General features: G+C 41.6%; 1 protein-coding gene across 4 annotated transcripts in view; it reads left to right on the forward strand.

Moving 5' to 3' along the window:
- Nucleotides 1–22,103, forward strand: part of NAA16 (N-alpha-acetyltransferase 16, NatA auxiliary subunit) — an 81,541-nt gene extending 59,438 nt beyond the window's left edge. For 2 of the 4 annotated variants that reach the window (XM_041730907.1, XM_041730908.1), the window contains 5 exons: nucleotides 443–551; nucleotides 992–1,090; nucleotides 1,474–1,617; nucleotides 3,290–3,387; nucleotides 4,638–5,996. In XM_041730907.1, the coding sequence (XP_041586841.1) occupies nucleotides 443–551; nucleotides 992–1,090; nucleotides 1,474–1,617; nucleotides 3,290–3,387; nucleotides 4,638–4,835 (648 nt within the window). In that variant the 3' untranslated portion in view covers nucleotides 4,836–5,996. Of the gene's footprint in view, nucleotides 1–442; nucleotides 552–991; nucleotides 1,091–1,473; nucleotides 1,618–3,289; nucleotides 3,388–4,637; nucleotides 5,997–15,582; nucleotides 15,646–21,344 lie in introns of those variants that run through there. The other 2 variants (XM_041730909.1, XM_041730910.1) reach the window with 2 other exon arrangements.
- The last annotated feature ends 5,762 nt before the right edge of the window (nucleotides 22,104–27,865 follow it).

The following is a 27,865-nucleotide window of genomic DNA, read 5'->3' on the forward strand; positions in this document are numbered from 1 at the left end:
TGTCAGGCTCTCTGATCAGTGGGGAGCTTGCTTCTCCCTCTCCCTGTCTGCTGCTCTACCTGCTAGTGCTCGCTCTCTGTTAAATAAATCAATAAAATCCTTAAAAAAGTAAAATAAATGTTTGAAAAATAAAGGGCTATCAATATTGGGTGTCCCATCTCCTTCAGTCTATGGAATAATTGCCTGGACTTTTTGTCATTTTATGAGATTATATTGATTTTATAGTCAGAAAAAACAGTAGAGCTATTTCCCATTTTGAAACTATTGACTGTTTATTTTCAGTTTGTTTCCAGGTGATAGTTTTAAAATGTTTTCTTGCTTATTTGGTCATGTAGAGAGAACTATACATTACTGTAGAAATGTATTAATATGAGATTTGAGGGGAGATTTGACTTGTGTAGCTGTTTTTAAATGTAATAATTTTCCTTTCTCTTCCAAATAGATAGAAAATCCATTAGAAGAAGCAATCAAGTTCCTTATACCTCTCAAGAACCTTGTTGCTGATAACATTGACACTCATCTGTTAGCATTTGAAATATATTTTAGAAAAGGTAATAGTTTGAATTCAGTTATTAATCCTTACTTCTGTTGGTGACCATATTAGTCTAATCTTTATCAGTTAGATTGTTTTTTGTTTGTTAGAGTTCCATGTCAACCTTCCACAAAGGCTCCCAATCCCGTTTTCTTTTGCTACCCAAAACTTTACAGGGTAGTCAATTAGAATATTATGATCAAATCCATTTTGAGAACAGTTTGAACAGTCATACAAATTGTTTACCTGAAGCATTCAATTCTACATGATTTCAAGCTTTTCTTTAGAAAATGAAAATTGTCTTTGTTATCCAAAGTCAGCTTTGATTTTTGCATATGAATGTTACTGGAAAGGTAATTAACATTTTGTTAATAGGAATTTCAGTGAGGCTAAAATAAAGTGACTAAAATAACATACATAAATATTGATGCTGTTACCTTTATATTTTTTCTGACACAGGGAAGTTTCTGTTGATGCTGCAGTCTGTCAAACGAGCTTTTGCCATCAATAATAATCACCCATGGTTACATGAATGTTTAATTAAATTTTCTAAATCTGGTAAGTATTAAAAAAAGCAATTTTATATAAAAATTAATATGACAGTTCATATTCCTAGTCTTCCATTAACCTGGTCATTAAAGAGATTTGCAATAAATAATACAAAGCAAAGAAAGGATAATGTTTATAGTATATACATGCTAGCAAAGCTTTGCTAGAAATTCATGCATTTTTAAGCTAGAATGAATTTATATTTTAAAGGATCAATATTTTTACTATGTAAAATCTATCAAGCTTAATAATATATTAATAAATATAAATAAACATTACTAATATAAAATAAATAACATGAATATATTAGTAAATATAAATGTATTTCAGTATTTTGTTTCAAACTGGACAGATTAAAACAATTTTTAATTCCAAATGTTTTATTTTTATAGTGTCTAATCATAGTAATCTTCCAGACATTGTGAGCAAAGTTCTAGCTCAAGAAATGCAGAAAATATTTGTCAACAAGGATTTGGAAAGTTTTAATGAAGATTTTCTCAAGCACAATGCTACCTCTCTTCAGCATCTGCTTTCAGGTTGGTGTCTGACTCCCAGGGTTAAAAAATTTATGGGAAAGGCTAGAATGTGATGAAAATAAAAGTTTAGAAAGGTGTTCAGTGTCACAAATTGTTATAGAAAAAGAAGTGAACACAATACCATTTTTGATCTTTCAAATTAAGAAAGGTTTTTTTTTGTTTGAGAAAAGGAGATGAAGGTATTGTGAAGACGTGATAAATAAGTACACTTGTATTGCTGCAGGTGTGAACTGGCCTAGCCATTTAGGAAAGCAGGCTGTCATTCTGTTAAGAACTTCACATTGGGGTGCCTGAGTGGCTCAGTCGGTTGATTGTCCGACTTTTGGATTCTGCTCAGGTCATGATCTTGGGGTTCTGGGATCAGGGCTCCATGCTCAGCAGGCAGTCTGCTTGAAATTCTCTCTCTTCCTCCCCTTCTGCCCCTTCCTCCCCTTATGTGTGCATGCCACACGTGCTCACTCGCTCTCAAATAAATCCATCTAAAACTAAAAAAATCACATCTGTGATTTTTGCTATAGTCATACTTTTGTAAATAATTTTAAAGAATTAATCCAAAGCAAAGATAGAGCTTTAAGTGCAGAGATGTTAACTAAAATGCTGTTTGTGAATGTGGGGAAAAAGAAACAAATTTAATGTATGTCTAATAAGAGGGGAAAGAGTAGTAGGTTTGTAATGAAATGGAAAACCAGACAGGCCTGTGAAGTAATATTTATTCAAAAGATTTGTAATAACAGGTAAGTAATTTTATATCATATACATTGAATTAGCATAGAATATAATCTCAACTATGTACAAAATCTACATGGGATAAAGGCTGAAAAGAAATATGTATGAGAGCTTTAATGGTTGCCTTCATGTTCTGTGGTTATGAGTGATTTATTTTTTCTTGTATTTTTGCTACTTTACATATTTTGTATTTCAAGGATTTATTTATATCCTGCCTGTTACAGGAAGGATTTTAGGCAGTTTATACAAATTCATAAAATGACAAAATGACATGGATGGACAAGATGGTAAACTGGACAAAAAAGATTGTGGAAAAGGAACTGGAGATAAAATGAAGTACATAATATTATTAACTATGCTCCTGTGTTAAGCCATATATTTAAATATTTCAACCTAAGCTTTCTTGTTCTAAAGGGGAATTTCTTGATTCTGATGGAAAAAAGTTCATTCCTATGAAAAATATAACTTCTTGGTAGTAAAGGCAAATAAGAATTTCTTTTCGAGAAGATAATGAACAAAAATGAAAACCATTTATTTATTGTTATTATGGGAAATGCCTCCCCAAATATGTGAAATTCTAAGAAAAAGATAATTTTTGCCACATAAAAATAAAAACATCGTAAAGAAAATCAGAAGGCCAGGGAATCTGGCCAGTTCAATCAGTAGAGCACATGACTCTTGATCTTGGGGTTGTGAGTTTGAGCCCCATGTTAGGGGAAGAGAATACTTAATAAATAAAATATTGCCCCAGGCCACCTCAATAGGGTGTCATTGAATTAGGGTGGGGAGGAAGCTTTGCAGCTGGCTCCCAAATCCTGGTGGGAGCCAGCTCCAACCCACTGCTGATTAAACCCTTGGAACCATATTTTAAGTCACTGGTCGATATCAATCAAATCAATTTTAAGTTCTGGGAGTTCTCTCATTTTGCAGTGTCTTGGTGTTTCAGGTGCTAAAATGATGTATTTTCTGGACAAGTCAAGGCAAGAGAAAGCAATTGCTATTGCCACTAGATTGGATGAAACTATAAAAGATAAAAATGTAAAGGTAAGATCTACCAGACACAACTTCTGCAAATTTATGGATGCTGAGTGACAAAACATGTCTTTACAACATAATTCTTGAGTGGGCCTTCGGAGTCTGGTCTCAGCTCCACCAGTTATGATCTGTGTCACATGAGGCAGGTTCCCATTTCTTGGCTTCTTTTTCCTCATTTATAAGGTAAGGATGAAAATACAGACATTCCTGGGAGATACTGTGGGTTCAGCTCCAGGCCACTGCAGATAAAGTGGATAGCACAATATAAAGTGAGCCCAGTGAATTTTTTTGGTTTCCCAGTACATATAAAAGTTACATTTATACTATACTGTAGTCTGTTAAGTGTGCAACAGCATTATGTCTAGAAAAACAAGATATGTACCTTAATTAAAAAGTTAATTACTAAAAAATGCTAACCATCAATCTGAGCTTTCAACAAGTTGTAACCACTGATGGATGACAGAGCATCATAACAAATATAATAATGATGAATAAGTTTGAAATATTTACAGGAATAACTAAAATATGACACAGGGACACAAAGTGAGCAAATGCTGTTGAGAAAATGGTGCTGATAGACTTGTTCGACACGGGGTTGCCACAAGCCTTCAATCTCTTAGAAATGAAATATCTGCAAAGCACCATAGAGTGAGGCACAATATTACACCAGGTGTGTCTGTACCACCTTCCAAACCTGCTTGGTGTAATATTAATACTACACAGTGAAGGGCTTAGTCCCTGCCTGGCACATAGTGAGCCGTCAGTAAATGGGAACTGTTGTTAATAAAGGACATTTGCGTTTTAGTGATCAGTTTCAGAGATGCACTTTTTCAAATATTAGAATTTTATCACTTTTTTTTAAGGCTTTGCAGAATTGATTGCTAAAATATTCCTGTTTTAAACCTGAGGGTTGCTGGAGGGGAGGTGGGTTGGGGGCCATGGGGTAACTGGGTGATGTGCATTGGGGAGGGCACATGAAATGATGAGCACTGGGTGTTGTGTGCAGCTCATGAATCCCTGAACTCTATCTATGAAACTAGTAATACACTATATGTTACTTAATTGAATTTAAATAAAAGTGAAAAAATAAAATGTTCCTGTTTTGAGGTGATTACTTTGAATAACAGGCAGTTATTTTATACTGAGGCCTTGCCGGTTTTCCTTTTTTTCATGAACACATAGCTCCTTTTGATTATTGAAGTGACTAGAAACCAACCTTTTTTCTTAAAAATTATTTTTATTCTTGCCTTTTTTGATAGACTTTACTAAAGGTTTCCGAGGCACTGCTTGATGGCAGCTTTGGGAACTGTAACTCCCAGTATGAAGAATACAGGGTGGCCTGTCATAACCTGCTTCCTTTCACTTCTGCTTTCCTGCCCGGTGTGAGTGAAGTGGACAGTCACAATGTGGCCCTCAACCATGCAGTTAACTATGACGTCTTGGCAAACGAAATTTGAAATCCCATGCAAAGTCGACTCCTGTAAGACTCAGAGCTGAATTCAGATCAGGGTTTCTTTTTCAGGGTGTATTTTAGTAGAGCTATGAAATGAAATAATTGGATAGAATTTTTAAATGGAGTATTCCGGGAGCTTATCTTAGCCTTTATCTGACTCTGCCAATTTACATAAACATCTGTTTAAAATTACCTGTTTATACTTGTACAGTTTTCCTAAACTTTCAGATTATCAGCATTGTGATGGGTGCTGTCATTTCAGTATCATGAATATAATTTCTTATTGAGCTAGGTTGTATACAGCCGCACTGTATTTTTTTCTTTAGATCTTGGTTTCAGAATCTGTGTTTTGATCTGTTACTGATTTGTTGTATTGGGTTTTTGCTTGCTTTTTAAGTAGGGCACATCAGTTTTAAAGTATTGACTGTCAAAAACAATATGGAACTTTTTTTGGCAGACATAGAGGTTGATTTTAAATTTTTTTTCAGTTTGCCCTTTTTACACCTTAATTTTTTCATGATTTACCATTTCCTTTTTTAATATCCATGAAAACGATACTTTCTATTGAGTAAGGGTACTCCAGTTTTATGTAGATGATTCAGAATGTGGAGATTGGTTTGTGTCTTAATCATGGAAATTCACTGGTAAATTTGTTGCATATCCCTAGATCAGACTTTTAAAGACCCACGGGTAAGAATTATACTTCTTGACTAAATTGCTTTGCTTCTTGACTATAAGTAGTTTATATCTGAGTGGTGTGCTTCAAGGGAGCGTAATAGAGAAGAATACAAATTATAAGGAAACACTCTTATAGCCATGCATTGACTATTAAATACATTTTTGTATCAGCAGAATGGGAATTTAAGCTATTCATTGTTGAGCAATATTTGGGGGGGTATAGGTTTTTGTTTTATCTTGTACAGAAAACAATAATGGAATCATTCAGTATATTTCTTTCAGAACTGTGTAAATATGTCTAATAATACATCCCTTTAAGGCAAATACAAATTCAAGAAGGGAGATTTTATTTAGAGAAGCCATTCTAATTAAGATGGTTTTCCTTCACTCTAAGCTATTTAGATTCATAATTGTTAAGAGAAATAAACTCACTGTAAAATAATGCCAACCTACATAATGCTGTAATAAATTATTTTGTACACAGTTACTTATTTGTATTTGTGTATTATTTCACATATTTTTTTTCCTTTTTCTTTGAAGGAATAAAAACTTAATCATCTTAATTTTTACAAGTTGATTAAAAAATAAATACCTACCAATAAATTCTGGTGCCACAGCAGCTTGGCTGCTTCTTAGTGTCTTAAAAATTTTAGAGCTCGGCAGTCTTTGTCACTAAGTGATCCTGACAAACGTTTAATTTGTTATGTTACTTTCAGCAAGATGCCACTTGCATAAATGATTCCCATTAATCATAATATGGAAGTCATGCTGTCAGCAGCAGTCTTTTTTATTTTTATTTTTATTTTTGTTCAGTGGCAATCTTTTAAAAAGTATCCCATTGGGATCGTATAGAGTTTCTGAGAGTTACAGGGTGGATACACTTGAAATGTGAAGAGTTAGATTCAGGGTATGGAAGGCAGGATAAAGGGTAAAATCCAGTAGTGTCTGAGTCAGTGTATAGAGGTTGTTGTGTCTGTTCTCCTTCCTACTCCCATCTCACTTTTGAGTATAAACATCATATAAACCTGGGTTAGGGGCAGGCATCTTTTGTAGTTCTAGGAAGCAGGGCTGTGTCATGTTGCCCCACCTCCCACCTCCACCCTGCCTCCAACTTTGGCAGAGGCCCTTTACAGTTCAAAAAGCTAAAGGAAAGGCATCTGAGAACCAAGTACTTAGAGAAGTCTCTAGTCTCAAGAGAAAAGTGAGAAGTCTTTTGTCCTGGGTGATCCTGCCAAGATGATCAGAACAGAGAGGAAGAGACACAAAGTTTAAAGGCATAGTGTGGTAATTTAAGAATTTGGCTTCAGGTTTCTTGTGATTTTTCCCTTGAGGAACTGAATGAATTTAGTGGGCAAAGCCTAGCAGGTAAAGAGCCATAAATCAGTCTGTATTTATTGTGCACCTGTTATGTTTCAGACACTATTCTAGGTATGACCTATGCAGTAGTGAACAGAAGTTAAGTACTATCCTCATAGAGTTTATATTCTGGTGGGAAGAGTGAGAAACAAATACAGGATATAATATTCAGTAGTGATAATTACCATGAAGAAAAACCCAGCACAGGGTGAAGATAGAGAGTACTGTTGATTATAGTGGAATTTTAGAATATCAAAGAGAATAGTCTAAAAGCTTATAGAGAAAAAGAGCAGATCATTCTCAAAAGAAAGTCAAATTTATCAAAAGTATCATTGAGTATAAAAAAAGTTTTTTTTCCAATTCTTGAAGAAAAAATACCTTTGAGTTTAAAATATTAATCCAGCCAAATTAGCCTAGAATGTGATAGCATGTAAAAATACCTTCAAGGGCAGCCCCGGTGGCGCAGCGGTTTAGCGCCGCCTGCAGCCCAGGGCGTGATCCTGGAGACCCTGGATCGAGTCCCACATCAGGCTCTCTGCATGGAGCCTGTTTCTCCCTCTGCCTGTGTCTCTGCCTCTCTCTCTCTCTCTGCATCTCTATGAATAAATAAATGAAAAATCTTTAAAAAAAATACCTTCAAGTATGGCACCTGGGTGGCTCAGTCCCTTAGGTGCTGGACTCTGGATTTTAGCTCAAGTCATGTCTCAGGGTCATGAGAGCAAGCTGAACATGGCACCTGCTTAAGATTCTCTCCCTCTGCCCCAGTCCCCCAACCTGCTCCTGTGCAGCCACGCTCTCTCAATATATATAAAATAAATAAAGCAAAAAAGGAACTCCTAAGTGTCTCAGTTGGTTAAGCGTTTGACCCTCGATTTCAGCCGAGGTCATGATCCCAGGGTCCTGGGATCAAGCTCCAAATTGGACTCTACTCAGCAGGGAGTCTACTTAAGGATTCTCCCTCTCTCCTTGCCCCCACCAAAATAAATAAATCTAAAAAAAATTGGAAGTAACTTGCTCAGTTTATCTAGTGGGAAGCAGAGAGGAACAAAGTATAGTCAATGGAAAATAGGGTGGCAGAAATTTGGATGTAGCACTGATTACAAATAAACATGAATGGGTTAAATAACCAATTATTATATTAATTATTTACAAGAGATACTTGGAACCAGAAAAATTGAAATAAAAGGATAGAAATAGCTAACAGGCTAATATGAACCAGAATAAGGTGGAACGATAGTCTAAATAAAGTGGAATTTAATGCAAAATATGACAAAGACATTATTACAGTTGATTCTTGAATAATGTGGGTTTGAACTGCCTAGGTCTGCTTATACTTTTTTTTATAACAGTATAGTACTGTAAATATTTTCTCTTACGATTTTAACATGTTATTTTCTCTAGCTTTATAGGAATACAATGTATGATACATATACAAGATATGTGTTATCAGCTGTTTATGTTTCTTGGTAAGGCTTCTGGTCAGCAGTAAGCTATAGTCATTTTTGGAGAGTCAGAAGTTATACATGTATTTTTGAGATTTTCAGCTGTGCATGGGGGCAATTCCCCTAAACCCTGTATTGTTCAAGAATCAACTATACGTTGGTTAAAAAAGAATTTAATGCTAAAAATGAAATTGTAAAAAATTAACAGTAAAAATGTTTACCTTTGTTGATGGATGTTAATTAGACATCATAACCATTTTGATATATATATATATATCTTATATATGTGTGTAAGATACATCCCCGAGACTAATATATATCAATTATATCTCAATTAAAAAAATACAAAGTACATACCTATTACTTATATGCACTTAATATTACCCTTAAGTTATATCAAGCAAAAGCAAAGGACTAGAGAGAGAAATAGAAATAACAACCATTACAGTTGGAGGTTTTAATACACTAATCTCTTCCCCTCAAAAACTGAAGCAGACAAAAAAAAAAAAAGCAGGGAGCAATTACTGAAGATAAATCGTACAATTCCCTTGAGTTATTATGTATGTAGAATTCTATACCAAAGTATAGAGTAATTAAGAATGGCTTACTGTTTTTAAGTAGGATGAGCCAGGAAGGCACTTCTAATGAAATGACATTCGAAAGGCTTTGCAAATCAGATATGTGAGTGAAGAGCATTCCAGAAGGACTAGAAAGACTCCATTCAGGTCTTGAGGTGAGAATTTTTTTTTTTTAAGATTTTATTTATTTATTCATGAGAGGCACAGACAGGCAGAGGGAAAAGCAGGCCCCATGCAGGGAGCCCAACAAGGGACTTGATCCTGAGACTCCAGGATCACTCCCTGAGCTAAAGGCAGGCACTAAACCGCTGAGCCACCCAGGGATCCCTGAGAATTGTTAATAGACGTCTGATTGGCAGTATGTCTCTAAGTTCTTTAATACATCATAGAATAAAAACATTTGGACAGTGTAGATTTGAGCAACTATGAAGCTTAGTATAAGCATTATAACGTTTCAGTGCCCGGTGACTCTTGTCCTGTCCAAGAAGGTCATTAGTGAAGTCTGATAAGTTTTTATCTGTGAAATAACTTCAACTTATATAGTCTCAGTAACAGATTTGGTTCTCAACTGTTTATTAAAATTGTTTAAGTCACTAATGGTCTGCCTGTTAAGCCCTACCTACCTCATTCCCCCGAATTTGGGAAATTAGTCCTAGAACACAAAGTTCTGTTAAAATTTTGTAACTCCTTTGGGATTTTGCACTTTCAGATAACTATTGTTGTCTTCAAGTTGCTAAAGTGTCTTCATAGCACCTGAGTTAGATTTTATGTTGCCTTTGGCTCTTGGGAACCTCTGAACCTACAATCATATGGTCAGTTCACCCCATGGCTGATTTAGGACTGGCTGGAGTTTTTCTAATTATCAAAGACTTGGACTGCCTTTGAAAGGAATCGTCTCTGGGCCATCGCTGAGTTCTGAAAACCTATCCCCGTATCCTCACCCTGCTTCTAATCCACCAGGGATCTGCTGGGACTAATACTTTTGGCAGATCTGTGACCCGTCTCTTCGTGACCACTAAGGCATAAACCCCTCTGGCTTGTTCTTTCCAATACTCTCATCCCCATCTGTTTTCTCTTCCTTCGCCAAGCCTCCCTTATGTCTTTTGTATTCTTTGCAACTTCTCTGGAAATACTCCACTCCGTGGTCATTACAGTTCTATACACCCGCAGTCTCTGCTTTCAACATTTCCCTCTTTGTCTTTGACCTTAACTGAAAACTTTGAGTTCTCCATCGAGCAGTCCTTTCAAGTGGAGACTGTTTATTTTCTCACCATGTGTTTGGAGAGAGGGTTCACACTATCTTCACTCACAACTGCTTCTAGCCCATTACTCTTCCACTGTTGTATAAAAACCTATGTCTTTGAGATGAATGTCACTGGGCTGTGTCATCCTCGACTCCTCCTTATTGCTGTCATTTGTGCACCTCCCTGACTCACAGATTTTCTCTTCCCTCCAATCGTGCTGAACCTCTGGGTGGTTTTAGCATCTATTTGGTGAACTCATTCAACACCACCTCCCAGTTCCCTGATCCCCTTTGCTTCAGTGATTTTCATCTTCATTCAGATCAAACTAACCAATCCCCTGGCCACATCCACTCCTTGTTATGGGTAGAAACTTTCACTTCTGAATAACTTAGGTAAGTCACACTAACCAATGTCCTGTTCACTTGGCTATTCCTTCCATAGCTGGTTCACCTCATCACAACCTCCCACGACTTCTCCCAAATCGCTTTTGACACCCATCTCTGTCTCTGCTTTATAGTTCCCATCACTGTCTTTGCTTACTTAGATAGTTCTGTTAGTTCGTAACTCTAATCAACTGTCTCATTCCATTTTCTTCTATCTTCATTATCAACAATAGCCAAACTATGGAAAAAGCCCAAATGTCCATTGACTGATGAATGGATAAAGAAGATGTGGTATGTGTAGACAATGGAATATTACTGAGCCATCAAAAAATTTGAAATCTTGCCACTTGCAACAACATAGATGGAGCTAGAGAGTAGAATGCTAAGCAAAATAAGTCAGAGAAAGACATACCATATGATTTTCTTCATATGTGGAATTTCACAAACAAAAGAAAAAACAGAGTAACCAAGAAACAGACCCTTAACTCCAGAGAACACACTGATGGTTACCAAAGGGGAAGGGGGCGGAGGAATGGGTGAATTAGGTGATGGGGATGAAGGGGTACACTTGTGATGAGCACCGGCTGATGTATGAAGTGCTGAATCACTATATTGTACACCTGAAACTAATACCACGCTATATGTTAACTAACTGGAATTAAAACAAAAAGTGTAAAAATAAAAAGAGAACGCTAAATTAGTTGTAAATGTGTTTTGCAAACACTAGGGCAACCACTTAACAGATTGTAAAAGAAGTGTAACTAATATGCTAAGAGAAAATGAAACCATATAAACTGCTCAATTGAAACCAGAGAAGGTAGAAAAAGAGTAGAAGATCAAAAACAAAACAAAATGACCCTCCCCCCCCAAAAAAAAAACCCAAACGAGAAGCAAACAAAACAGGGCAAAGAATTGAAAACAGTTGTCTGTCTGTCTCTCATCTATTGTCCATTGATCTGATCTGCAGTGTCCAGTTTGGGAGCCCTAGTCACTTGAGGCAACAGCGCTTTGGACTACGGCTAATGTGTCGGAGGAAGTGGATTTTAAAATCCAGTTAATTTAAATTTAAATGGCCACAGATGGCTAGTGGCTGCCATATTGGTGACATCTGTCTAATGGTTCTTCCCATAGGGGCATCTTTTTTGCAATGCAGCCCCCCACCCCATTCCCCAGAGGGACGCCTTTTCCGAATCCCCCTGTAAGGCAGCTCTGCGCACCAGTGGTCGAGGACTTCTTTGGGTTCTCCATTCATTCAGCTTGATTGTGAGCCCCTGACGGTCCCCAGGCCTGTCTGCCTAGAGTGCAGAGCCCTCAGCTCAGCTCAAAGTAGTATCCATAGTGCCGCCGATGGATGCCTGCAGTCCCTGAGCGCTGTCACCAGTCTTATTTGACCCCCACAGTTGCCCTGGCAGGGAGGCATTAGCACGCTCGTGCTACGGACCACCACCACCAGTAGAGAAACCAGCTTTTCCCGGGGCCTGTGGGCTTTTCAGTAGCAGAGTGGGGTTCAAACCTTCCAACCTTGCAACATGCTCCTCCCTCTGTCAGGATGCTCGGTGCCCACGTATCTTACTTGTGTTTAAAGTCTTGGTTGGGGGATCCCTGGGTGGTTCAGCGGTTCAGCGCCTGCCTTTGGCCCAGGGCGTGATCCTGGAGTCCCAGGATCAAGTCCCGCGTCAGGCTCCCCGCATGGAGCCTGCTTTTCCCTCTGCCTGTGTCTCTGCCTCTCTCTGTCTATCATGAATAAATAAATAAAATCTTTAAAAAATAAATGAATAAATAAATAAAGTCTTGGTTGTCTCCACAAGAGAATCAGTTCCCTGAGGGCCGGGCCCAGACTGAGCCCATCGTGGGGGCCCCTGTCTCTCCCAGTCCGCCCACTTCCGTGGTTTCAGGGCTAGAATCCTGTTGCCCATGTGGTTAGTTCATAGTTTCCCCCGCTGGAGGGCAAGCTTTTCCAGTTTTATTTACTTTACTGATTTCTTAAGACTGCGGTGAAGGACCCACCGGCTGTAGAAGGGCCTGGGTTGTTTGCTGTGTTTTAATTGTTTCGGGGAAATGAGATGGTTTCCATGTGCTAGAAGTTGTGTAACATACACTTTCGGATTCAGTATATCCTGGCGGTCGCCTTCTGTCCACACTACAAATTCCAGATGCAACGTTTGTGAAGTGGAAAGCCCACACTGGCCGTGGTTGGCTGGTGTGGAGGAGTTAGGGGCGGCAGAGGGCCCTGGCCGGAGGGGGCTGGAGGGGACACTGCTCTCAGGCAGGCCCCAGCCCCCTTCTCCTCTGCTGGGGGCAGGGTCGTCCCGGTGAGCGGTACCCTGTGGCTCAGTGTCCTCCAGCCGGAAGGCCCTCAGAGTCAACCATGTTGGTCGCCCCCCGGGCACCTCGGGGGGCACGAGTAGGCCCCCTGGAGCACACGGGAAGTCATGCTCAGCGGCAGAACTAAAGGGTACAAGCAGCCTCGGCTCTGTGCACCATTTCGTGGACGTGGCTCTCTTCCTGGGCTCAAAAGTCTAGAGACAATGAGAGTTTTGAATGTGGGACAAAAGTGAACCAAGCCTTTTTTATTTTATTTTATTTTATTTTATTTTATTTTATTTTATTTTATTTTATTTTATTTTATTTTATATTTTATTTTTATTTTATTTTATTATTTTATTTTATTTTATTTTATTTATTTTACTTTTTTATTTTACTTTATTTTATTTTACTTTATTTTATTTTATTTTATTTTATTTTATTTTATTTTATTTTATTTATTTTATTTTATTTTTCATGATAGACGCAGAGAGAGAGGCAGAGACACAGGCAGAGGGAAGAAGCAGGCTCCATGCAGGGAGCCCGACGTGGGACTTGATCCCAGGTCTCCAAGGTCACACCCTGGGCTGAAGGCAGGTGCTAAACTGCTAAGCCACCCGGGCTGCCCCAAAGCCTTTTTTTTTTTTTTTTTTTGCAAAATTGATCAATTGATTTTAGAGAAAGAGAGAGAGAGAGCATGAGCAGGGGGAGGGGCAGAGGGAGGAGGATGGAGAGAGAAGCCACAAGCAGAATCCTCCCAGGACCCTGAGATCGTAACTTGAGCCCAACCAAGAGTCACCCACTTAACGGACGGAGCCCCCCGGGCGCCCACAAGCGAAGCAAGCCCTCCTCCCACTAGTGCCCGGACACGCAGAACACGGCAGCCTACATACGCAGAGCCAGCTGCCCGTCATCGCGCCTGGGAAGATTCCAGGTTAACCCCGGGCACCCACAGGTCTGCCTTGAGGCTTCGCTGCAGAGCCCCTGTGTGCAGAGGCCGACGAAGGTGGGGCGGTGCGGGGCTGCACCTGCTCCCCTGGGGCCCCCTAACGAACCCCCAAACCTAATGCGGCCTCTTCCACACGTGCTGGCCGCCAGCCGCTCTCCCCAGGGTGACCGAGTCCCTTGTGTTCCCCGGGGCCTCAGATGCCCCTGTCTTGTCTGTCTTCGTGGTGATGGCGGGGGGGGGAGAAGGTAATCAGCAGCAGGTGGCACCCCCCAGTGGGGGTTCTCGCTTCAGCCAGGGAGGGGCACCCGGGGCAGAGCACTGGAGAGCCCGGCAGCCTTCCCTCCTTAATTCTACACCGAACAGAAGGGGTTGGGGTACGAGCAGAAACGTGTCCCACTGTACAACGTGGACGGCAACCCCTGACCACCAGCGGACACAGCAGGTGGGGAGCTGAGGATTCCACGGTGCCTTTCATGAATATTCCCCAGTTACTTCTCCCCCCACCCCACTCTTGCCTGCTCATCACTCAAGCGCTTATAAAACACTCTCGGGACCCCCCCCCCTCAGATATTTCAATTCCATTGATTTGGGGAGGGCCTGGGCAGTGGCACTTTTTAAAAGCTCCCTTTGGGGACACCCCGGTGGCTCAGCGGTTGAGCATCTGCCTTCAGCCCAGGGTGTGATCCTGGGGCTCCTGGTTCGAGTCCCGCATCGGGTTCCCTGCATGGGGCCTGCTTTTCCCTCTGCCTGTGTGTGTGTGTGTGTGTGTGTCTCTCTCTGTGTGTCTCTCATGAATAAATAAATAAAATATTTAAATAAATAAATAAAAGCTCCCTTTGAAGAAAAGCGACCTAATTTTAACATTGAGCTCTGCTCCGGGCGACGGTGGGATCAGAGGTGAGGAGCCTGCAGAGCAGGGGGCGGCTGGGCTGGAGGGAGGTAGCAGCAAGGGGATCACGGGAAACCATTCACTGCTTTACGGGGGAGCAACATCTTCCTGGTTCTTCGCAAAGCTCTTCCCAGCTCGTGATCTGAGAGTAGTGCACTGAGGAAAGGACACAGCTTTCGGAGTGAGACAGGCAGGGTGAGACACCCAAAGTTGGGTGACTCTGGGCAGGCATTTATCCATCATGTCCCATGGGTGCTGCGGTGAGAGCCTGATGTGATTGTGGCCTGGGTGGCAGCACTCTGTTATCTATAGTCCGGTAAATATTTGAGTCTCCTCTTTTTTGTTTCTCTGCAAGATAGCTTTTGAGCCCAAATGGGCAATTGCTTCTTCAAAGCCCTTTGCACATGAGGCGAGGCTTGCAATCCTCCAATACCTGCAAGCACCAGGGATCAAGACTGTCCCTGATACAGTGATCGTGTGTCCTGAACCCAAGAGTCCAGACTAAATCTTCTAAACCATATTAAAAGTTGTGACTACTGGGCAGCCCGGGTGGCTCGGCGGTTCAGTGTCGCCTTCAGCCCAGAGCATGATCCTGGAGACCCGGGATGGAGTCCTGCACCGGGCTGCCTGCATGGAGCCTGTTTCTCCCTCGGCCTGTGTCTCTGCCTCTCTTTCTCTCTCTCTCTCTCTCTCTCTCTGTGTCTCATGAATAAATAAATAGAAATCTTTTTTTAAAAAAGTGTTTATATGAAAAAGATTACAGAAGAGGATAAAAATTCAATGACTTTAGGTAGTGTTTTGTATTTTTTTTAAATGCAAGGATGTACTGATTTCTGTTTTTTATGCAGCATGTGCTTATTTAATACTGGAGCCAGTCTGGACCAGTCAAGTCCTAGGTTCTAACCTTGCATCCTTATTTTTCTCACAGCACCTGGGTGCTCCGAAAATGGGAAGAAGATAAAAAAACAAGTTCAGAGATATATGAAGACAGGTAAAGATCTCAAGGCTCTCAGTGTCTGGTTTGTTTCTCTTATCCATGGTTGCTGTTGTTTGAGATATAAATATCCTATCGCTAATAATTCTTTTTTCGATTCCAATTTCCTACTGGTCTTTAGAGTTGCCACGTCAAACTGCCCAAAGCATATTATGAAATACTCAAGACTAGCTTACGAGGGTCCTAATTAACAACAGAACCCATTCCAAGTGCTGCTCTACATGTTATATGCTAGCCTGAGCGCAGGGTGCTTTTCTTCTTACCAACATCATGTGTGTGTGAGAGAGAGAAAGAGAGACAGACAGACAGAGATACAGAGAGAGTAACAGATATTGGGCTGTGTTTCTGGCTTGTTCTCTCCAAGGGGGACAGAACTTGGCTTGCTCCCTTCTAGTAGAGGGTTGGAAAAAAATCAGCTATTTTTGCTTTGGGGTAAAATGATCTTGTGACATAAAGCCCCATGAATCCCACTCCCAGGAATTTATCATGAATGAAACTAATCAGAAACCAAGAGAGCTGTTTAAACTTAAAAATTATAAAATTGCTGCCTAAATATCAATCAATAGGGATTCAATATCAATCAATAGGGATTCAATATCGATCAATAGGGAATCGGTCGGGTAACTGTGGTAAGAGCAGTGGAACATGATGCGGCTGTCAAAAATGATACGGACAATTACGCCGATGAGAAAAGAGTCCCACTGCATATTGTTGAATAAAAATAAGCCACTTAGGTAAAAGCGTATATAACATCCCACTCCCATCATACTGCATAGGTTTATACACCTCTAAGTGTGTGCATGCACACACGTCTCCGTGTGTTAGCGTTGGGTAATGTTCACTTTCTTGGTACTTTTTCACATTGTTTTGTTTACAGTGAGCATGGATTACTATTATAAAATAGTCATTTTATAAAAACTGCATTCATAAAGATATTTACTATAATATTCTCTATAATAGAGAAGATTTATAGAGCACTGTATTAGGGTTCCCCAGAGAAATAGAACCAATAGGATGGATAGATACATAGATAGATGGATGGATGGGTGGATGGGTGGATGGATGGATAGATAGATAGATAGATAGATAGATAGAAGAGATTGATTATAGGATCTGGCTCGCCTGGCTTTCGAAGCTGAGAAATCCCTCAGCCTGCTGTCTGCCTCCTGAATGAGGAAAGCCAGCGGTGTGATTCAGGGTCAGGCTGCAGGTGTAAGTCCTGGAGTTCAAGGGGCCAGGTGCCAGGAGCTCTGATGTCTGAGGACAGGAGAAGACGGATACCCCAGTTCAAGAAGAAAAGGAGGCAATTCCTCCCTCCTTCGCCTTTTTGTTCTCCTTGGGCCTTCGGTGGGTCGGGGATGCCCATCCACGCTGGTGAGGGCAGATCTCTTTGCTCAGACTGCTGAATCGAATGTTCACATCCCTTATCCAGAAATAGCGTTTCACCAGGCATCTGGGTATCCCTTCGCCCAGTCAGGCTGACACATAGGATTAACCCTCACGAGGACTATATGCCAGGCCCTGTGCTAAATGCTTTTCATACGTTATCTCTATAATAGCCAAAGCAGCAACAAAACAAAAAACTGAAACTGAAGACAACCTAAGATATTTGATGGTAGAAAAAGTATTTTAAAAAGTGGAAAAATTTTTTAAAAATAAAAATAAATAAATAAATAAAAAGTGGAATCATCGGCCCCCATTAAAATTCCAATTATGAAGATTGTCTCAGGTCATTGGAACACACTTAGCGTAGTGTTCAGAAGGCAAAGACGCTGATTGCCGCCTTGTAAATTATGTCTGCCTGGAGTGGGGGGCTGGAAGGTGACAGCAGAAGGCAGTGGGATTATGATGGGTGACTTTTTTTTTTTTCTCCTTTTAAAAACTTGTAATGTTGGGACGCCGGGGTGGTTCAGTGGTTGAGTGTCTGCTTTTGGCTCAGGTCATGATTCCAGGGTCCTGGGATCGAGTCCCACATTGGGCTCCCTGTGTGGAGCCTGCATCTCCCTCCGCCAGTGTCTCTGCCTCTCTATGTGTCTCCTATGAATAAAGAAATAAAATCATTAAAAAATTATTATGGAAATTTTATTTTTATTTTTTTTTTTAAATTTTATTTATTTATGATAGGCACACAGTGAGAGAGAGAGAGAAGCAGAGACATAGGCAGAGGGAGAAGCAGGCTCCATGCACCGGCAGCCCGACGTGGGATTCGATCCCCGGTCTCCAGGATCGCGCCCCGGGCCAAAGGCAGGCGCCAAACCGCTGCGCCACCCAGGGATCCCTATTATGGAAATTTTAAAATACACACACAAGTAGAGAAAACGGGAGAATAGGAGTACAACTCTCATGTACCAATTGCCGAGCTTCAACTGAGAAAAATGAGTTGAGAAGTGTGGTCCACATTCACCTCACTTGGTCCCAGTGATCTGATTTTTACCTGTTCACTTATCTCCTCCCCACTATTTTTTCTGGAACATGTAAAGGAAATTCCAGGCATCCTGTCCTTTCTACCCGGCTTTTTTCCACTCTCTGAACACCACACCATTGCCACCCCATGTGTTATGTTTGGTGATTAAAGTTTACGCAACACAGAAGAGAGCGGCAGGTTTAAAAGGCCCCTTCACTGGGAAACGAACTAGGGGTGGTGGAAGGGGAGGTGGGCGGGGGGTGGGGGTGACTGGGTGACGGGCACTGAAGGGGGCACTTGACGGGATGAGCACTGGGTGTTATTCTATATGTTGGCAAATTGAACACCAATAAAAAATAAATGTATAAAAAAATAAAATAAAAGGCCCCTTCATGGACACAAGATACACAACAGTGCGGGTAGGAGCATACACTTTTCAGGCAAGATACTGCAGAGGACTAGCTGGTAGGAGTTTTTCTTGCATATATTTTCAGACCTCAGATCTGGAAGTCAGGTTTTTTTTTTTTTTTTAAGATTTTACTTATTCATTTATTTGACACACAGAGCGAGCACATGCACAAGCAGGGGGAGCAGTAGAGGGGGCAGCAGGTCCCCAGAGAGCAGAGGATGTGGGGCTCAATCAGAGCCCTGGGATCACGACCAGAGTCACAGGCAGATGCCCAACCGACTAGCCACCTGGACGCCTCTGTGAAGTCAGTTTTTTTTAATTTTTTTTATTTACTCATGACAGACACAGAGACAGAGGCAGAGACAGAGGCAGAGGGAGAAGCAGGCTCCATGCAGGGAGCCCAATGCAGGACTTGATCCCGGATCATCTTGAGCCAGAGGCAGACGCTCAGCCACTGAGCCACCCAGGCGTCCCGTGAAGTCAGTTTTAACCAGCTCTGCTTAGCATTTTGCCTGTTCCTTCATCCATCAACAGCTTCTCATGTCAGTCAGCAGCTTTCTTACTTAACCAGTGCCAACAACTAGGAGACCACGTAGGCTCGGGGCTACGGTTAGCATTCCATCTGCCCACCTGAATCAGAAATACAGGACCCAAAGGGGGGCAAAGGAATTTTTTTTAAAGATTTTATTTATTTATTCATGAGAGAGAGAGAGAGGCAGGATCATGACCTGAGTGGAAGGCAGATGCTCAACCGCTGAGCCACCCAGGTGCTCTGGGGACAAAGGAATTAATTGATTTAATCAAAAAACAAAAAACACCATTTATAATGTTCGGCTTCCATTCTGCGTTCTCCCTCCCGTGCCCAGCGCCATCCGTCCAGGAGCCTTGGTGCTCCAGCCTCCCCGCCAGCCTCCCCGCCAGCCTCCCCGCCAGCCCTCTTCCGCAGCCTCTGCTCCCTGGCCTCCTGCATCAGCGCACCGGCCACTCTCCCTATCCTCCCCCTGAACTCATCGGACCAGATGGCACACCTTGGGACCTCTCCTGTGCAGATATCCAATGTGACGGGCACTTCGTCTCCCTACCCGGGCAGAGGGAGAGGGGTTCCTGCACCCCCTCATGCATCTGTACCCCTCTGTGCCTGGGGGGGTTGCTCAGCAGCTCTTCCCAGCGTGAATCAGCTTGTGATTTTTTAGAGATCGATTATTCTTCGTTGGGCTTTTCCAGCCCTGCCTCCCTTGGTCACCTTTCTGCGGCCGGCGGATGGTCCCTGCATCTCATTTCTGCTTCTTAGTACCTGCTGCCAGATGTTGAAAGGAGGAAGCGACTGAGGCGGACGGCAGCTGCTGTTCAAGCCATCAGGAAAGTCGGACTTGGGCAGCGTGTTTGGATTCTCTGTGCTTTTAGCTTTTCCCCCCACCCGGTCGGTCATTCATTAAACCAAATTCCCGGAATCTTGCAGTGACCTTGGGAATGGCTGTCATAGGTCGTGTCCTCGGGAAGGGACTGGATTCCGACTCAGCTGGGGAAATTCACTAAGGCCAATCCGTCAAAGCAGAAGTGACAGGTCTCTGGGAGCCATCCCCACCCTGTGTGCAATGGAGTCACAGAGGTTTGGGGGGGCTTCTCTTCCGGGGGGTTCTGGTGTTACTGTCCAGCCACATTCTGGGACACACTGCTCGGGTACTGGATCACGAGCTAAGCTGCAACCAAGAGCCACCCGGGTGCTCCCCTGCCCCCGGATGTGATTAACATTTAAAATGATGGAGTCTAGGGGCACCAGGTGACTCAGTGGTTGAGCTTCTGCCTTTGGCTCAAGTTGTGGCCCTGGGGCCTGGAATCGAGTCCCACCTTGGGCTCCCCGTAGGGAGCCTGCTTCTCCCTCTGCCTGTGTCTCTGCCTCTCTCTCTCTCTGTGTCATAAATAAATAAATAAATAAATAAATAAATAAATAAATAAATCTTAAAAAAAATCGGTGGAGGGACGCCTGGGTGGCTCAGTGGTTGAGTGTCTACCTTGGCTCAGGGTGTGATCCCAGGTCCAGAGATCGAGTCCTGCATCGGGCTCCCTGTGAGGAGCCTGTTTCTCCCTCTAAGTCTCTGCCTCTCTCTGTGTGTCTCTCATGAATAAATAAAATAAATAAACCTTGTTATTCTTTAAAAAAAAAAAAATTGGTGGAGTCTAAGTAAAGCAGGTGGGCCTCGTCCAATCAGTTGAAGGCCTAAAGAAGACAAAAGACTGACTTGCCCTGAGCAAGAAGGAATACTGCCACCCGACAGCCTTTGGACTCAAACTGCAATTCTTCCCTGGGTCTCAGCCTACTCCCTCACAGTTTGGACTCCCCAAGCCTCCAGGAACATGAGCCAACCCTTAAAAATAAATCTTGAGCTCTGTCTCTCTCTGTCTCTCTCTGTCTCTGTCTCTCTCTCTATATATATAATATGCACATACTTCATCAGTTCTGTTTCTCTGGGGAACTCTAATACAGTGGTATATACATTTCATGAAATATTATTTGGCCATAAAAAGGACTGAAGGACTAATTCATGCTCCAACGTGGATGAACCTTGAAAGCATTATGTACATGAAAAAAGCCAGTCACAAATTTTATGATTTCACCTATATGAAAAGTCAGAATAGGCAAATCCACAGAGGCGTAAAGTAGATGAATGGTTCTTTAGGGCTGGGGAGCAGGTGTGTGTGGGGGGAATGGGGAGCTACTGCTAATGGACTTGGGCTTTCTTCTGTGGGGGATGAAAATGTTCTAAAATTAGATTATGGTGATGGTTGCACAACTCTGGACATATACTAAAAATATGGAATTGTACACGTTACACAGGTGAATTATATCTCAATACAGCTGTTTTTTTTTTTTTCCTTTAAAAGTGCAGGTAGTAAATGAGTGTAACAAAATTCACGAAGAGAGTACAAAAATGTCTGAAATTCTGGGAAACACTGAATTGGAGCCTGATGTTCCTCGGAGACTCTCGTGAACCTCTCTGGAGACACACTGTCTGTACTTGTTTCCTTTTTATTCCCTGTTGTGTTATTCATAGCCACAGAAAATCAACCCAATTTTGTCTTTGACTGGTAGCTGCATTACTCAACCTGATTAAAAATATAAGAGCAAAATATAGGTTGGCTTATGAAGAAGTAAGAGGTAGAGACGCTGACAGATGCTCAAGAAGGAATCTAAAATATACATTGGACCACTGCCTGGAAGAAGGATGGAAATTTATTACATGAGGGAGGTTTATGTGATACTTCATGTTCTGAGTATTTCCATCCATGAACACAGAGCTGACCTGCCTCTCAACCTAAGTGGAGACGGAGGTGGTGGGGGCTGGCTGCACACCCAGCATCCTCCATTGCCTCTGAAAATCAGTGTGCCTCAGAGATTTTTTTGGAGAATTGGTGCCAATATATTTCCAAGTGGCCACAGTCCATTCCCTCAAAAAAATATTTTTTTTAAAGAATGGATTAAGCATAAAAATCAGTTCACTAGGGTTCTACATATAAAAACCACTTTCATATTAAATAAAAACCTTCCAGGCTGCCTGGGTGGCTCAGCAGTTCAGCACTGCCTTCAGCCCAGGATGTGATTCTGGAGACCTGGGATCGAGTCCTGTGTCGGGCTCCCTGTATGGGACCTGCTTCTCTCTCTGCCTGTGTCTCTGCCTCTCTCTGTGTGTCTCGTGAATAAACAAATAAAATTTAAAAAATAAAATAAAAATAAAAACCTTCCTTGGGTAGTCAAGCTTTTTTAAGGTACTACCCCCTTCTCCGAAAACTAGTGATCATATACTAGCCAACCCCTTGTGGTCCTTGGTGAGGGACAGCAAGAGTTGTGTCCCCACCTCACAGACCACAGTGGATTCCACCAAGAGTAGATATCTGACCCCCACTGGACCATCAGACCCTCTTTCCTGGAAGTTTGGGATTCGGATACAGAGCTTAGTTCATATGCTTCCAAAAAGAATTCTACAGTGACTTGTGAAAGTTTTCATTTTACATAAATGGAATTGCAAAGGATGTTATTTCCTGGGTTCTACAAATTCTTACATTTTAAAATAAAACAACCACATCATTCTTGTCCCCTTATGCAGTGAAATCTAAATTCATCCATTAAAAGAAAAAGGAACAAGTACTTTATTAACAGCAGGATATTATACATCATTCTTTTTTTTCCCTCCTTAAACCTATGTTTACATTCCAAATTCAATATTTTGTGTTGATCACGGTATCTTAATTCTCCAGAACAAAAAAACTTACATAAATTGAAATTAGAACCTTAAAAACCTGCAGTAACCATAGGCTCTGTGTTAAAAACAAGTAAATATGTTACATATTTTTAAAAGTATTCAACGTAAAATAAAATATTATTGGCCTTTTAAACTCTTGGAGCAAAAAAATAAATAAATAAAAATAAACTCTTGGTGCATGTATTCAAAGATAAATACTTCATATTGATGAATATCACATATTCCTACTTATCCCATTTTTTTACTTATCCCATTTTTAAAATCATATCTTTAACTATATGTCCCTGTAATCAATCTATGTAATGATTGACTTTGTCCAAATAAATGTACAAAGGAGACTGGAAGTGATTTGCATGCTAATGACACTCTATTCTTTGACATTCTTCTCAGCTTTATGCCCCAAATCCCTTAGTGATCTTCCATCAAATATTATTTTAATGATCTTTCAGTGGGCAACTCTAGTAGCAACTTCTTTAGTCTCAATGTAAGCAATAAAGTGAACACTTAGGATTTGCCTAGTGGCAGATGCTATCAGTGCCCCACCTCCTTCTCGGAGGCACTAGGCATTTTAGGATGCAAAGAAGGTGTCCTATTCCAAATATATATATGACTGTTCCTGAGAGCTTTCCCTTTACCTAAGTGTGAGGGAGACAAGTGTCAAGGAGTTCATGCCCCTGGGGACAGCCTTCAGTCAATGATAAGAGATTCTGAGCTCCCTTGATTTGCAGGTGGGATAGTCCTGAGGTGTGTTCTATACAACCTTAAGGTTCCCTGTGGAAGTGAATGCTACTAGTTTTTCAGTGGTAATTTGCTAACCCTGACCCTAACCCTAACCCTATATCGGGTTCCTTCTCTTCCCTAATACTTTTCCCTCTCCTGTTGGTGCTTCCCTCATAATGCATTTGCACTCAACTCTCGATCTTGGGAATGCCTCTGGGGTAACCCAGCTGCAGTGGGTCGAATTGTGGCCCCCAGAAAGATATCTCCAATCCCAAACCCCCCAGAACCTGTGATTATGATCTATTTGGAAAAAGAGTCTTTGCAAAAGTGATTAAGTTAAAAATCTTAAGATGAGATCATCCTGGATTATCCAGAGGAGGGTCCCTAAATCCAAAGACAAACACCCTTCTGAGAGAAAAAAAAAGAAGGCCCAGAGTCAGAAAAGGTGCTGGGAGGACAGAGGCAGAGATAGGAATGATAAAGTCATGAGCTGATGAATGCCACCTGGAGCCACCAAAAGCTGGAAGAGGCAAGGAAGGATTTCCCCCTACAGTCTTTGGAGGGAGTGTGTTCGGCTGACACCTTGATTTTGGACTTCTGGTTTCTAGAACTGTGAGCAAATAAAGTCCTGTTGTTGTAAGCCACCAAATTTGTGGTAATATTTGTTGTGGCAGTCACAGGAAACCAAGTTCTGGGGACGGATGGTGGTGAAGGCTGCACAACAATGTGAATGCACTTAATGCCGCTGAATTAATTGTACACGTGAAAATGGTTAAGATGGTAAATTTTACATCATGTGTATTTTACTGCCACCACCACCACAACAACAAAAGAAATAAAGAAAAAATAAGGGAAGCTAGAGATTAGATTGGATTTAGTGTGTGCTCAAGGGATCCCATGGGTTGGGAGGGAGCATAGGAGGCGTTTAGACATGTGATATGGGGTGGGGGCTGGGGGCCGGAGGGGTTGGATTTCTTGTCTTATCTCACAGTTCCCAGTTGGATCCCTCCGGTGGGCTTAGAAGAACAAACCAGAAGGCACCCTCCCATACAAAACCAACCAACCAACCAAACATGGCATGAGTTTATCTGGAATATAGCAAGCATTTGCATCCTCTAGACTTGGAAAGCTCTAGCAAAACTCTTTCTCCCCTGGCTCTCTGTCTCCAGATGTGATGACTGCTATCAGCGAAAGGAGGCGGAGTTGGCTAGGCACAGCCTTTACACCACTGAGAGTTCTTGAATTTTCTCCGTTTGGGCTTCCTTTGAGCATCTTTGATACTCAAAGCAATAGTTTAACGATAGGTATTAACTTTTTCACCTGAAAAATCTGCTTTTACACATCCTCTCATGGATCCTCATAGGAGTGTGTGGACCTAGGGCTGCATGCACCTGCCCTAGAAGCTGAGCAACTTCATCTAGGCATTCTGCGTGCTATGTGAGCAGCTGCCACAGGATTGTTGGTGCCAGTTAGGCCCTTACTCATAGTTGCTCCTAGAAGCTCACAGTCTCACAGAGGAGACACATAACAGTGTTAGCTGGGATTTTCCCAGGTTTGAGTGCTGAGAAAATTAATCTAATGATCTTAAGCTAAAAGTCAATATATGCGGTTCTTTTAATTGGGAATTTCAGGGATGTGGGTATCAGGCACCTCTGGATTCAGGCTTCAAGTATTTCTTTTCTTTTTTTTTTTTTTTAAGATTTTTATGTATTTATTAATGAGAGACACACCCACATAGAGAGAGGCAGAGACGCGGCAGAGGGAGAAGCAGGCGCCCAGGACCCGGGGATCCCAACCTGAGCCCAAGGCAGACACGCTCAACCACTGAGCCCCCCAGGGGTCCCAGGGCTTCAAGTATTTCATCAGAATTGGGTCTTTTTTGGGATATCTGGGTGGCTCTGCGGTTGAGCATCTGCCTTTGGCTCAGGGCATGATCCTGGGGTCCCCGGATTGAGTCCTGTATCAGGCTCCCTGCATGGAGCTCCCTCTGCCTATGTCTCTGCCTCTCTCTCTCTCTCTCTGTGTGTGTGTCTCTCATGAATAAATAAATAAAATCTTAAAAAAAAAAATTGGGTCTCTTTCTACCCCACAACACTGGTCTCCAGTGGGTTCTTAGATTTTCCTATGGAGCCAAAGTTCTAGGTGTCTGTGATATTAGTACCAGTAATTTGAGAGAGAGAGAGATGAATTCTTTCTCTTCCAGGGTCCCATCAAGCCTCCAGAGAGAGAGCTCTGCCTCTGGGTGGCCAGGCTGCATCTGGTGCCTCCCCTGTGTGTGGGAGAAGTGGGGGCCATATAAGTGACAGCCCCAGTAGGTGGAGAAAGGAGTTTCTGAGAAGAAAAGATCCTGGCCAGAACAAAAGTAGTAGATGTCTGCTGCAGACATGTATACAAATAATTGCAGGTCAGCGTGATGAATACTATAAAGGAAACACAAGCGAGGTCCAGTGGGGACATAGAAGGGGTTATCAACTCTACTGGATGTGCTCTAGGTAACGCCAAATAAACCCCATAGAAGTTATCGCACATGATGCATTTTTTTTCAAAATTAAAATAGAAATACATTAATTATATTCAACATTGTTTCTCTACATCTCCATGGCTATTACTGCCTTTCTTGTTCATGTTTCATTCCTAGATCCAAGCACAGTCCTTGCATGTTTTAGTAACTCAACAAATATTTGTTGAATTGGAGTTTTAGAACAACCATAAGATAATCTCTTGTTTAGATGAAGATTATTATTTAAAGATTTTATTTATTGATTCATGAGAGACACAGAGAGGCAGAGACACAGGCAGAGGGAGAAAAAGGCTCCCTGCAGGGAGCCCAGTGGGGGCCTTGATCCGGATCAAGCCCTGACCTGAAAGTAGATGCTCAACCACTGAGCCACCCAGGCGTCCCTAGATGAAGATTTAAAGAATTCGAAGCACAAAAAAATCATGCTGAAATTTACATTCCACTTTTTGGGATGCCTTAACTTTTACTCAGAGACCCCATTTTGAAATAACATCAGAAGTCAGTTCTATTTTTAAAGTTGTGTTGGGTTTTTTTTTTTTTTTTGTCACAAACATCTGATAGCCTTGGGACGCCTGGGTGGCTCAGTGGTTGAGTGCCTGCCTTCAGCCCAGGATCCTGGAGTCCTCGGATGAGTCCCACATTGGGCTCCCTGCATGGAGCCTGCTTCTCCCTCTGCCTTTGTCTCTGCCTCTCTCTCTGTGTCTCTCATGAATAAATAAATAAAATCTTTTAAAAAAAAATACATCTGACAGCCTTGATTTGATAAGTTCTCAGGGTTCTTGCCCCATGATCAAATAAAGTATTATATGAGAACACTATGCAAACATTGTAAAATCATGGAAAAATTTAAGCTGCTTTGATTAAAAGTTTGGAAACTCAGGTCTTTAACTTATTCTTGTGATATAAGGGCAGTTCATAAGGAATCTAGAGTGTTCTTAGTCAGCTTGCTTCTCTATCCAGCACCTCCCTGGAGAATTTATAGTTTTTTTTTTTTCCCATTCTGGTCCAAACAGGCCCAAAAGCACATAGAATTCAAGTAGACTGCGTATTTATTAACTAACGGCTAATCAGGATCTGGTGAAAAAATTATTAGGGTGAGGATTTTTGACTTATTAATATTTATTACTTAGCCCAAATAGCTTTTGATCTTTGTTTTTAAGCACTGTCACTTCATACCTTAGTTCACTTCATAAAGGGTCTGTGTGGATTTTCTCCTCCGACTGTATTTTCAATGGACCTCAGGCACGGGGTTGGACTCATCACCCTTGGTTTACCTCCCACTCATCTCTGGTCCATGCCTGGCCCTCTTTTATTTTCTCTACTTGGGTGTTTATTTGTTGATAAATTAACGGACACTCATGAACTCGTTATCCAATTAGAGAGGGAACACACTGACCATAACTTCCATCTTTCATGCGCTCCTGCCCTGGCCCATTTACCACCCCCACCCCGGGACTCCTCCCACTACATGGAGCCACAATTCAAAATTTTGTACTTTTATTCATTCTTGATCTAAAATATTTTTTATTGGAGCATGTGGGTGGCTTCACCGGTTAAGTGTCTGCCTTTGGCTCAGGTCATGATCTCAGGGTCCTGGGATAGAGCCCCACTGCTCAGTGGGGGGAGCCTGCTTCTCTCTTTCCCTCTGCCTCCCCACCGCTTGTACTCCTTCTCTCATGCTCTCTCTTAAATAAATAAATAAACTCTTAAAAAAATAATAATCAATTGCTCCTCACAATCTCAGGCCAGCTCTTTCTGCTCACGGGTCCTGTCCCGGTGCTATAATAAAAATAAATAAAATAAAATATTTTTTTTTTATTTTTTTTTTAAATAAAATATTTTTAATCACACATACATGCATGCAAACCACATAATGATTAGTTTTAATTGTTTATGACTTTTACAGA

Source organism: Vulpes lagopus, chromosome 16, assembly GCF_018345385.1.
Source record: "Vulpes lagopus strain Blue_001 chromosome 16, ASM1834538v1, whole genome shotgun sequence".
Lineage (NCBI taxonomy): Eukaryota > Metazoa > Chordata > Mammalia > Carnivora > Canidae > Vulpes > Vulpes lagopus.